Source organism: Mesoplodon bidens (genome assembly GCF_964165515.1).
Source record: "Mesoplodon bidens genome assembly, chromosome: 9".
Lineage (NCBI taxonomy): Eukaryota > Metazoa > Chordata > Mammalia > Artiodactyla > Ziphiidae > Mesoplodon > Mesoplodon bidens.
In genome coordinates, this window is record NC_138166.1 from 97976383 (window position 1) to 97989189 (window position 12807).

At 37.3% G+C, this 12807-nt stretch overlaps 1 protein-coding gene across 1 annotated transcript in view; it reads left to right on the plus strand.

Annotated features, from left to right (window-relative positions):
• Positions 1–12807, plus strand: part of CNTNAP2 (contactin associated protein 2) — a gene marked incomplete at both ends in the record, with an annotated part of 1080529 nt that overhangs the window by 11637 nt on the left and 1056085 nt on the right. Inside the window, one exon of the mRNA XM_081243680.1 lies at positions 4906–5016. Coding sequence (XP_081099806.1) covers positions 4906–5016 — 111 coding nt within the window. The remainder of the gene's footprint in view (positions 1–4905; positions 5017–12807) is intronic.

Here is a 12807-nt window from a genome sequence, read left to right on the forward strand (position 1 = left end):
GCTTTTTCTGCATCTATTGAGATGATCATATGGTTTTTCTCCTTCAATTTGTTAATATGGTGTATCACATTGATTTGCATATATTAAAGAATCCTTGCATTCCTGGGATAAACCCCACTTGTTCTTGGTGTATGATCCTTTTAATGTGCTGTTGGATTCTGTTTGCTAGTATTTTGTTGAGGATTTTTGCATCTATGTTCATCAGTGATATTGGCCTGTAGCTTTCTTTCTTTGTGACATCTTTCTCTGGTTTTGGCATCAGGGTGATGGTGGCCTCATAGAATGAGTTTTGGAGTGTTCCTCCCTCTGCTATATTTTGGAAGAGTTTGAGAAGGATAGGTGTTAGCTCTATTCTAAATGTTAGATAGAATTCACCCGTGAAGCCATCTGGTCCTGGGCTTTTGTTTGTTGGAAGATTTTTAGTCACAGTTTCAATTTCAGTGCTTGTGATTGGTCTGTTCATATTTTCTATTTCTTCCTGGTTCAGTCTCAGAAGGTTGTGATTTTCTCAGAATTTGTTCATTTCTTCCAGGTTGTCCATTTTATTGGCATATAGTTGCTTGTAGTAATCTCTCATGATCATTTGTATTTCTGCAGTGTCAGTTGTTACTTCTTTTTTATTTCTAATTCTATTGATTTGAGTCTTCTCTCTCTTTTCTTCTTGATGAGTCTGGCTAATGGATTATCAATTTTGTTTATCTTCTCAAAGAACCAGCTTTTAGTTTTATTGATCTTTGCTATTGTTTTCTTCATTTCTTTTTCATTCATTTCTGATCTGATGTTTATGACTTCTTTCCTTCTGCTAACTTTGGGGTTTTTTGTTTTGCTTTCTCTAATTGCTTTAGGTGTAAGGTTAGGTTGTTTATTTGAGATGTTTCATGTTTCTTGTTTCTTGAGGTAGGATTGTATTGCTATAAACTTCCCTCTTAGAACTGCTTTTGCTGCATCCCATAGGTGGAGGCCATATAGTCTCATTTTGTGACATTGTGCTGCCCTGTGAATGTAACCACATACAATACATAAATGAGTGAGTGGGGCTGTTCTCTAACACAACTTTACTTACAAAAGCAAGCAGTGGCCAGATTTGGCCTGTGGGATATAGTTGTGGACTCCTGTGCTTGACAATGCTAGGGGGTTTTAGGGCTAATTTCTTCATATTATATTATATTATATGTGAGTCATTTGTAGATAGGGGGTTAACTGACATACTCAAAGTCACACACTTAAGACAGAGCAACTGTTGACAAGGAAGTCATCTAAAAATCAGCCCTGCATTTTTAATTTATTTGTTACTTTCAGTACTGGATTATATTCTATTCAGAATTGAATTACAAACTGGTGATATTATTCTCTTGTTTCATGTTTAATTACTTTATGTGGGTCCATATATTATTGCATCTCATGAGGGGATGGGAGGTAGATAGATGATAGATAGATAGATAGATAGATAGGTGATACATAGGTAGATTTTATTGCCCAAACTTGTTAGAACAGTACGGAGCATAGAGTAAGATCTCAAGAAATATTTGTGGTTAAAGTCTTCCAGGAGAACATACAGTTATGTAGCATTTTTCTTAATTACATGGTTGTAGATTTTGTCTCAGAAGATTGTGAGGTTGCCGATGCTTAAATTCTGATAATAAGTTTATAGTCACCTTTTTTAAAAAAAGCAAATAATCTTTTATATGCTCTTATCTTTCCTGATCCAAGTTTTATTCTAATTTTGTTATTTTGATTTATATGGATTTTAAAAATCAGTGAAAAAAATTTAATTTGGTATGAAGATGATTAATTTGTTATGGAAGTCAAATTTTTTTTAAAAATTGTAATAAGGATAAACTATCTTCAGGTTTTATAACTGCTATATTTAAATTCTAAATTTAAACTAGCTAATGGATCACTTAATTATTTATCAACTTCATTTTAATTACTTTCCATGTGTAACATGTAATTATATATGCATTGAATGCTTACTTTTGGAAAATGTGTCATTCCTTATTACCAGGTATAAGCTAGCCTTATTGAGCAGGTTTAGACTAGAAAAGGTTCCTCCTGGCATTATCCTGTTGATTTCTAGCAGAGCTCACTTCCTTTTTTCCTTCAAATTACTACTCAGATGTCACCTGATCAAAGGGGCTTTTCTTGACTAGGCAGCAAAAAACAGCAACTCTCTCAACCTCCACCCCACCCCCCAAACTCCTTGCCCCCTCTTTCATATTTAGTGTCTCTCTGTAGTATTTTTAACCATCTCATACTATAAATTAACCTTTATGTTTTTACCTGTTTGTTTTTGTTTTAGTTATTTTTAGTTTCTGCTGGAACATAAATTATATGAGGACAGGAATGTTGTCAGTTTCATGTACTGCTGCATTTCCTGTGCCTGGCACAGCACAGGTTCTTTTTTACATATTTATTTATTTATTTAACTTTTTATTATTTTATTTTATTTTATTTTTTATTGAAGTATAGTTGATTTACAATGTTGTCTTAGTTTCAGGTGTTCAGCAAAGTGATTCATAAATAAATGTATATATATTTGTTCTTTTTCCAATTCTTTTCCCTTATAGGTTATTACAAAATATTGAGTATAGTTCTCTGTGCTATAAAGTAGGTCCTTGTTGGTTATTGGTTATTTATTTTGTATTAGTAGTGTCTATATGTCATAGATTCTTATTTTATATGAGTGAATAAAATAAAAATGAATGAACATTAGCACATTCCTAATATAATGGAAACTTTTGAAGTAACGATTCCTCCTTAAAGTTAAATGCAGAATTTACACCAAAAGACTGTACAAAGTTAGACTGAGTCAGAAGTTAGGAAATCAAGGTTTTATATGTGTGCTCAGTGGCATCTAAACTGAATAGTAAATTTTTAGACAATTAATATGAAATCCTTCACTGTGGATTCTTACTTTGTGAACTGATACTTTTAAAATAAATGTTATGTTCATCGTTTCATTCTTTTACATTTAACTTTCCAGGGACTATATTCATACACACATGCATATTTTTCAGAGGCACTTGCAGCAGAACTAAGAAAAATAAGAAATCTAACTATGATTTACAAGGATGGATGTGTTCATTTTAACTTCAGTTTTGTACACACTTGAGTGGTGAGATAATGAATAATAATTCATTTCCCCAGTATCATTGGGGACTTCACTCCACTTGAGTGACTTTTCAAGAAAACTAGTTCATTCCATCTACTGCTAGTTTTTTTTTCCTGTTGATGAATATCTGAGAGAGCAGCCATTCTAGAACATACAGTGTAGTTCTGTATCATATTAAACAGCATACTGAACACATGTAAACACTTGTTGGGGATTTAAGACCATCTCTCTAAAAGTTAGGTGTTGCACCATGTTGTAATTCAGCATCATGCTTCAAGACTCTGAGTCTGTTGGGTTTAGTTGTTGTTGTTGTTGTTTTTCGTTCATTTATCCCCCCCTTCCTTCCTTCCTTCCTTCTACAAATGTTGTGAGAGTGTGTGCCAAGTGCCAGGTACTGTTCAGATCACCGGAAAGTAAGCATTAAGCAAACTATCAAAAACTTTATTTCCGTAGAGCTTCCAATCGAGTGGGAGAGAGAAGCAACCAAACAACTGAATGAGTGAAAACACAACGTGTCAGGTGGCTCTATAATGCTATGAAGGAAAATAAAGCTGGAAGTGGGTACAGAGAGTGAGGGCAGTGCGGTATTCGTGGAGCTGGGTGGACTAGGAAAGCTCGTCTGCACTGTGAGAGATAACATTGAGCAGAGCCTGGGGGAGGTGAGGGACGAGGCTTGTGGTCGCTGGAGGAGTAACAGCGAAGGCCAGGGCAGGAGCAGGTCTGTTGTTGCAGTTAGAAGGAAAGGGTGGCTGGACGGCAAAGCACAAGGATGCTGGGAGATGTGATCAGTGCAGGGACCGCTGTGGGCCACTGGAGGTCGTTGCACTTCATTCCAAGTGACTGAGAACAGGAGCCAGGGGATATTTTGAGCACAGGAGCCACCTTACCCACCTATATTTTTAAAACTGTCCCTTTGGCTACTGTGTACAGAAGGACTATAGCAAGGGAGGAAGCAGGAAGGCTATCCAGTCTTTCACAGCAGTGATCACGGATGGCTTCTTGGACCAGATGACCAGGTGACATGGGGTGGTAGGATTTGGGATATTCTAGTCTGAGAAGACATGGACCTTGGTGCAGGCTCCCCGAGAGCGAGAGGAAACAGAAAAGAACCCCAAGAGTTGAGTCCTGAGCCCTTTAACATTTAGATATTAGGAAGGTGAGAACAATCCATCAAAGTGGAATGGGAGAGTCAGCAGTAGTAAGGGAGGAGGGAAAGAAAGTTAATGGCAGTGTAGAAGCCAAGCGAGGAGTAGAATTGAGGGAATACCTGGTTCCAGTGCAGTTGATTAATCAAGTATGATGGGAACTGTTTAATTTTTTTTAGACAGCAGTGCTTTTCGTGTTGGTGATTATCTTGTCTTCTCTTACTGACACCTCTTTCCTAATCTTTTAGTTTGGATATTATTCCTCCTGGTCTTCCCTCCTTCAGTCTCCATGTTTCTAACCCCGAATCCCTATAATGAATAAATAACTGAAGATTTTTAGGAGATGCCAGATTCCAAAGCTTGGGAAATAAACAACCACAATGTTATTCATGATTCTGAGATAGCAGGCCTGCGTTGAGGCCCCTCAGAATAAAGCACTCTATCATAGTTATAACTCTTGAGCATCAGAAGGTGGTTTAAACTGTGCCTGTGGTTTATTAGAATTATCATAGTTGAGTTACCGAAATTCCAATCATTTGCTAGATAGATTTTAAATTTTGTACTATATTCAATGATTATTTTAACAAATCATTTTATCCAATGAATATTTAAAGATCTTTATTGAATCTCTCTCTCTTGTCTTTTCAGAAAAATGTGATGAGCCACTTGTGTCTGGACTCCCCCATGTAGCTTTCAGCAGCTCATCCTCTATGTCTGGGAGCTATTCTCCTGGCTATGCCAAGATCAACAAGCGAGGGGGTAAGGCGACTTTTATTTCATTTGTCGACAAATGTATTAAAGGAGAACATGTTATATTTACAACTGCATTTCTAAAGTATATTTTATTGTACAACAGCTATTAGCTGGCACCCAAAATCATTCTCCCCGCTTTTGTTAACAGAGACATAGACACTTACTATAAACCTCTTTTGTAGCCACTATTGTGGAGTGATATAGAAAAAAAAGTGGGCTAGAAATAAGAGACGGTAAATTAAAGAGGAAGGATTTTTGGAGTTGCATATGATAATGAATTCAAAATGACATAAAAATTCTGAGTTAAGGAAAGTCTTGTTAATCAGAAAATCATTTAAAAGAAGTTAAAAAAGAATTGGTTCCTAATATGTGTACCATGCACAAAAAAGAATACTTTGTATTAACTGCTTTTTCCCTTTTTATTAATGTACACACTTAGTTTCTATTGAAAATGCAGGATGAAAAAATATGACCCTTTGCAATTTCTCCCCCAGCACACAGAATTTAGCTTTGTTACTAAAACCATGTAAAAATTTGTGTACATTTGCAGCTAAAATTTGGCTTTTGGACTTTAGAGACATGGTATTAATTAGTAAATGATGATTTCAAAGTAGACAACAATTGATAGAGAATAAAAGAAGATGATTAAGAACAGAAACTTAAAACTCTTTTGCTTCAAAGGAATGCTGATATAAATATCAATGAATGACAGCTTGGAAAGAAACAATATTTTCTTGGATAAATATGTATCAACTAACAAAGACCATAATTTTTTTTCAGTAAAACAGGAAATACTAAGCTTAAATCACAACCAATTCAGGAAAAAAATGTGAAAAAATAAAGAAGGAAGGAAAAGGAGGGAGGGAAAAAATATAAACAAAGGTGAAAAAAAAGAGAACAGGGGAAAACCCAAAAGGGGAAGAAAAAAGAAGAGGGAAAGAAAGAAAAAAATATCAGAAAAGAGAGAAAAAAATATCAGAGAGATTCAGAAAGACCAAAAGGGAGAAGAAAACATGTAAGGAAAAAGTAGAATGATATATACAGAAATTCACCCAAGTGTGAAGATACCTTAATCAGTAAAAAAAAAAAAAAAAAAAACTTGGTGAAAGAGACATACTGACAGAGATAGAGGATATAAATTTTAAATATATATACAGCTTTGATTTAAAAGTAGTATTCAGGGCTTCCCTCATGGCGCAGTGGTTGAGAGTCTGCCTGCTGATGCAGGGGACACGGGTTCATGCCCCAGTCCGGGAAGATCCCACAAGCCGCAGAGTGGCTGGGCCCGTGAGCCATGGCTGCTGAGCCTGTGCATCTAGAGCCTGTGCATCTAGAGCCTGTGCTCCACAACGGGAGAGGCCACAACAGTGAGAGGCCTGCGTACCGCAAAAAAAAAAAAAAAAAGTAGTGTTCATCAGCTGCTTTATTTTTTTCAGTGAGCTCTTTTTTTTCAATTGAGGTATAATTGACATAACAATATATTAGTTTCAGGTGTACAACATAACGATTTCATATGTGTATACATGTATGTATTGCAAAATGATCACCACAATAAGTCTAGTTAACATCTGTCACTATACACAGTTATAGACTTTTTTTCTTGCAATGAGGATTTTAAGATCTAGTCTCTTAGTAACTTTCAAATATGTAGTGTGTTATTGTTAACTGTAGTCACCATATTGCATATTACATCCTCATGATTTATTTATTTTATAAGTGGAAATTTGTACCTTTTGACCCCCTTCACTCATTTCACTTAACCCCTCCCCACCCCACTTCCGCCTCTGGGAACCACCAGTCTGTTCTCTGTATCTGCGTAGTTACGCTCATTTCATCATGTGATATTCATCAGGCTATGGGCATGAGAGACCTGGTGAGTAACTGTAAGTTTTCAAAATTTTTCCTTAAATATGTCAAAGTAATGAAAATTTTAAAGTATTCCTTTTCCATAAAAGTCACTAAAACCAAACCAAAAAAAAAAAAGAATATAGATAGAAAACATGAAACAAAGAACTTCCCATACCCAAAATCATAATTATGATGCAGGCCAGCCTAGCACTAATAAATGTGGAACAAAATATAAAAGGGAAAAGAAATAATACATAGATTCCCCAGATGTCAAGGGGATGTGATATTCCCTAAAGGAAGTGTCATGATATTGAGAGATCGAAAACAACTTTAATGAAAGGAAGCAGTCTCAAAATATTTCTTTAGAAAGTTCTGAGCGAAAATACAACTGATGAATTTTATACCCAGTGAATTTGAGCAAGTCAAGTTATGTCAAGTGTACAACCTCTTCGGGAATACAAATGAAACAATCCAACCAACAGTGAGATGAGTGAAAAAAATAAAGAAAAACCATGGTCCAATGATGGATACTGAGTAGTGAATTCATTTAAATGTAAGACTGTGACTAAATAATTTAGGAATTACAGTTGTAGAACAGAGTATAAATGTCACAGATGCAAGAAGGTAAAAATACCAAACTATGGGATTAGATATGTGCTATTCCCCCTGCCCCCAACTTTTCAGAACAAGAGGCCACTAGATACATAACTTTAAGTGCAGATTTATTTTGTTTTTGTTTTTTTAGTAATTAATATATTTTATGAAGAAACATCAACAGTTTTTTTGTTGTCCTTATTCTACTGAAGTTATGTTAAAATATTTTTTCATTTTAAAATAGTACAAGTTGTCACTTTGAATTATTTAGAGCTGTTTATCTTTTTATCTACTCGTATATGTAGAGTGAGGTATCTGAAATTAAACTTCTAAAATGTTAACTTTCTTTAAACCTGGAGGATGGGATTTGGGGAATGTTTTCACTTTCTTTATAATAAGTTTCTTTATAGTTTATAGAATGTATACATCTATACCTATACATATATGTACATAGATAGAGGTACAAATACAATGCATTTCCAATAAGAAAGTTGTTTTGATGGCAAATGATTATAAAACACAATTTATGGTTTCTTACTTGTTTGACTGGAAGCTTACTTGACTTTTGATACAATTGTATCTTTTGATACAATTGTATCTTTGACTATTGATACAATGCATTATCATGTGTTAGGGTAAAAACCTGATGTTGTAGTTCATTGGGAAAAAGCATTGTCTGTGCTATAGTTATAGATTTATGCTTGCCTATGGTCCATTTTATCAATATTTGTTATGTGGGAAGGTTTAGTTACATATTTTTTCACTTCCAAAGACCCCTTTTGCTTCTCAGTGGCGTATGTGCATAGTTGCCTATAACTTCCTCACCCAGTCCACCCCACGCTGTCTACCTGTTTTGGACTGTCACACAAATGGCCACATCTCCACTCCTCACACTGCCCTGCCTCTGCATGTACATACAAGACACCATGCACAGGGCTAGCTTAACCCTGGTTGAGGTTAGTAACCTCAGTATGGGTCAAGGTAGCCAGCATCAGAGGAGGGTTATTTCCTCTACAAGAAAAAAACCAAAAAGAACTCCACATATCGTTATTTCAATTAAAAAATAAAACCCGAAGCTTTTTATTCCATTATAAAGTCTATATGCAAATGCCCTTGGAAGAGGAGCCATGTTGACTGAGATTCATGCTAAGGTATAAATGGCTAATGACCAGCATTGAGTGAGAATTGTTTTGTTTTGTTTTTAGTGCAGCACAAAATTACATATCTTAAAAATAAATATAGGGCTTCCCTGGTGGTGCAGTGGTTGAGAGTCCGCCTGCCGATGCAGGGGACATGGGTCCGTGCCCCGGTCCGGGAAGATCCCACATGCCGCGGAGCGGCTGGGCCCGTGAGCCATGGCCTCTGAGCCTGCACGTCCAGAGCCTGTGCTCCACAACGGGAGAGGCCACAACAGTGAGAGGCCCACGTACCGCAAAAAAAAACAATAATAATAAATAAATAAATATATACCTTAAATTATATATCATAAAAATAAAGCAGAGAATTCTAAAGGGAGAAGAAAATAAGGTATATGTCAGGGAAGAAAGAAGTGCTAGTTATTTTTTTTTTTTTTTTTTTGCGGTACGCGGGCCTCTCACTGATGTGGCCTCTCCCATTGCGGAGCACAGGCTCCGGATGTGCAGACCTAGTGGCCATGGCTCACGGGCCTATCCACTCCGCAGCATGTGGGATCCTCCTGGACCGGGGCACGAACCCGTGTCCCCTGCATCGGCAGGCGGACTCTCAACCACTGTGCCACCAGGGAAGCCCTAGTGATATATTTTTTTACTTGACTATTGGCAAGAATCATCTGATACATACACCACTTAACCATCTGAAAGCAGGAAGATATTATACTGCCAAAGAAGGATAAAAGAAAGTAACTTCCTAATTATACAAATACAGAAAAGAACAAATTCAATTGAGTATTATGTTGATAAACATTGCTTCAAGTTTTTGTCATTTATTTAAATGATATTCTTCAAATACATTTTGGAGCGATAGATTTATGAATACATAGAAAAGCAAAATATAAATGCAAATATACATTCAGACAACAGATTGACACACATTTATAGAATGGAATTTAGCTTTTGGGTTCCTGCAGTACAAACCCATCTGCTACAACCTTGATGTCAGGGACCAGAACATGATAAAACTGGGCGGAAATGTGTTGTTTAAATGAAAAAATCCACTTGTAATTCTATCAAGTCTTTTGGAGCCTACTGCTTTAAGGGTTTTTGTTGTTTTCGTTTTCATTTTTGTTTGTTTGGTTTAAAACAGTACATACCTCCTGTGATCTGTGTTCTGAATTTATCTTCCCATTCTTAATGCATTGGAGCTTTCCCAGTCTTGTGTCATTCTGAGTCAATAGCAATTAGATGGATCACTCTTTCCAAAGGGTAGCACAGATATTAACCCTTTGAGAGTTTTGTGGAAGGTATCCACCACCTGACATTTACATAGTATTTTACAGATTATAAAATGCTTTCATACATGTTCTAAGTGTCCCTTAATCGTCACAACAACCTTGATAGATAGAATAAGTTAGAGATGCCAATCATTTCTCCTGCCAAACTCTCAACTTTCTACTCCAGGTGCCTTTTGTAGAAGTCATCCTCTCTCTACTGCCCCAAAGGGACAGTCATTCTACCACATGGTCCTCTCCTCCCCCCACTAGCCACAGGTGATGAGAAAGAACCCACGATCTCAACTGATGCCATCAGAATCTCTGTTTCATGTATGCAACATAAACATAGGAACCAAGAGGACTACTGGGTAAAGCACGATAGGCCACATGTAAATAAGACAGAGAGGAGTGAAGCAGCTGCTGGAGAAGAAGTGAAGGCTTGAGGCCACATACGTCCACGTAAAGGACAGACAGAGTCTCTGGTCTCATTCCTATTCTGCTGCCTGTGTGCCATCACCTCTGGCTGTACTTCTGCTTGAGCCTGTGAAACTTACCTTTCTAATTCTAATAATCACCTCCTCTGGCCTGAGCTAGTTTTAGTAAATCTGTCTTCCTATTTACCAAAGAATTCCTGATTAAAAACCATGAAGCATTATCAGTGCTGCATTTGAATTAACCCAGAGATAGAACCTACAAAGAGATGGGAAGTTTGAGTCAAGTTTCTTTCACCCTCTTGCCACTTACTTGTACTTAGTAGATACTTCACTGCTTGCTGCTCCTCAGACTTTTTGTTTTTAGGTTTGCTTCTTGGATAATTCCTCCTGTTTCAGGAACCTGTTGTCTTCTCTCTTAAACCCAGGGCAGAGACTTGTAGTGGTGTTGTTTTGTACTTTTGTATCCTTTGTTTCCTCCAGCAGGGAGAACAGATTACATTTGTAGGTCATAGAAGTGAAGATCACTTCTGGGAGGAATACGTATATAAGAGACATCTGGAGAGGCCGCTGGAGCAGGTCACTTAATGTCCACACTTGTATCTTAAAAAGAACTGCAGGGGCTTCCCTGGTGGCACAGTGGTTGAGAGTCTGCCTGCCGATTCAGGGGACACGGGTTCATGCCCTGGTCCCGGAGGATCCCACATGCCGCAGAGCAGCTGGGCCCGTGAGCCATGGCCGCTGAGCCTGCGCGTCTGTTGCCTGTGCTCCACAACGGGAGAGGCCACAACAGTGAGAGGCCCACGTACCGCAAAAAAAAAAAAAAGAAGAAAGAAAGAAAAAAAAAAAAAGAACTGCAGTCCTTTCCTTCCCTTCAAATATACCACTGAAGTTAATCATTGCTACCATGCCTTGATGCCTAAGCTTGGTCCAGTCATTGCTTTAGTCATTTTTCTTCTTCCTGTTGGCCAAGAGGGAGCTCTAGTCATTAGCGTAATGCCAACCTCTTCTCCAGTTCACACTTAGACACTTACACATGTTGGACCGCCTCTTGCAGCTCCTAGGTGGCTCAGCAAGTCGTCATACCTCACTTTGCTCTTCAGAGATCTGTTCCTGCCACTCCTGGAAAGCAAAATTTTCTCTCCTCTATTGCAGTGTCAGTTCTCTTGTCCCTTAGTTACATTTGTAATGCCCCTCCTTTTCTTCTTCCTATTTTTTCTCCTCTTTCTGCCTTAAATAGTGAAAGGATCTGTCACAACTAATTAAACCCAGAACCTAGCGTAGCTGATACACTGTGAACCGGGAAGGCGATGACAATGCTTCCTTGAGAACTTTGTCTTGCTTTGTGCCATGAATGCTTCCTGCTGGTGCTCTTCAGCTCTCTCCAGTCCCTGATCCATTCCTCTGTTTTCCATTGCCCAGGCCTGGCTATCAGTATCTGCCAGATCAGGTGGTGTCTTTAACCTTTATTAGGAAGCTCCTCCCTTAGACTATAACATCAAGGCTTAAATTATGAAAGAGACTAAAGTTCCCAATCAGTGAGCTTCTGTCCCTTTTGGCAACTTCCACTCCACTATTTCCCCTCTTTTCCTTCTGTAGCCTCTACCACTTATTCCGTATTTCTCTTAATCCACTCACTGGTAATTCATTGTTACTTTAGTATGAATTCATTGGTCAAAGTGTTACATTTGACTTTTAAGAGCAAATCCTTAGGAGCAGAAAAATCCAGAGACCTGTTTTTCTAGTATAGCATTTCAGAATATTTGACATTCCTATTCGGACTGGTTATACTTCTTCATCTTCGAATTACTCTCCTGCAAAGCCCTGCTGATTTTGCCACCTCTCATACAGTGCTAAGCAGTGGAAAGAGAATGACTGTATCCATGCATAATTAGGTTCCAATATGGAATCAACCAACGATGAGGATGGTATTAGTCAATTATTTTGACTTTCTGCATCTCAGCTTCCTGATTTCTGTGGTTATGGTTATATGACTTATCATCCAAACCAGGCATTTTTGAGAGTGACAGGGCTATTAATAATGACACCGGGGTAATCCTGCAGGTATGGTACCCCTGTTTATATTCTGAAATGGAATCAATTATACAATTTTGCAGAGCTATTGTGAAGGTTAAATGAAATAATCTACACAAACTGTATTGCATTTAAATATTAGTCTCTTTCTCATCAATTACTCTCAACTCCTACAACAACACCACAGATATTAATATTTTAAAGCATGGATTGAATGAAGTATTCTTCTCATCACAAAAGCAATGCCTCCCTAAAAAGTGATTACTAGAATTTGTGTATTTTCCAATGTGTTTTTCCTCTATCGTCATATAAGATAAAAATGATATCATAATAATTGAAAGATCAATAAAATAACATTTAAACATTTTTCATGATATTTTACATAAATTTTGGGCTGCTATTTAGTTAAATGTGCCCCTAGTCTTTCACTTCAAACTCCTTTCAATTCAAATGAATTTTTGTCACTGATGTTCAAATGTT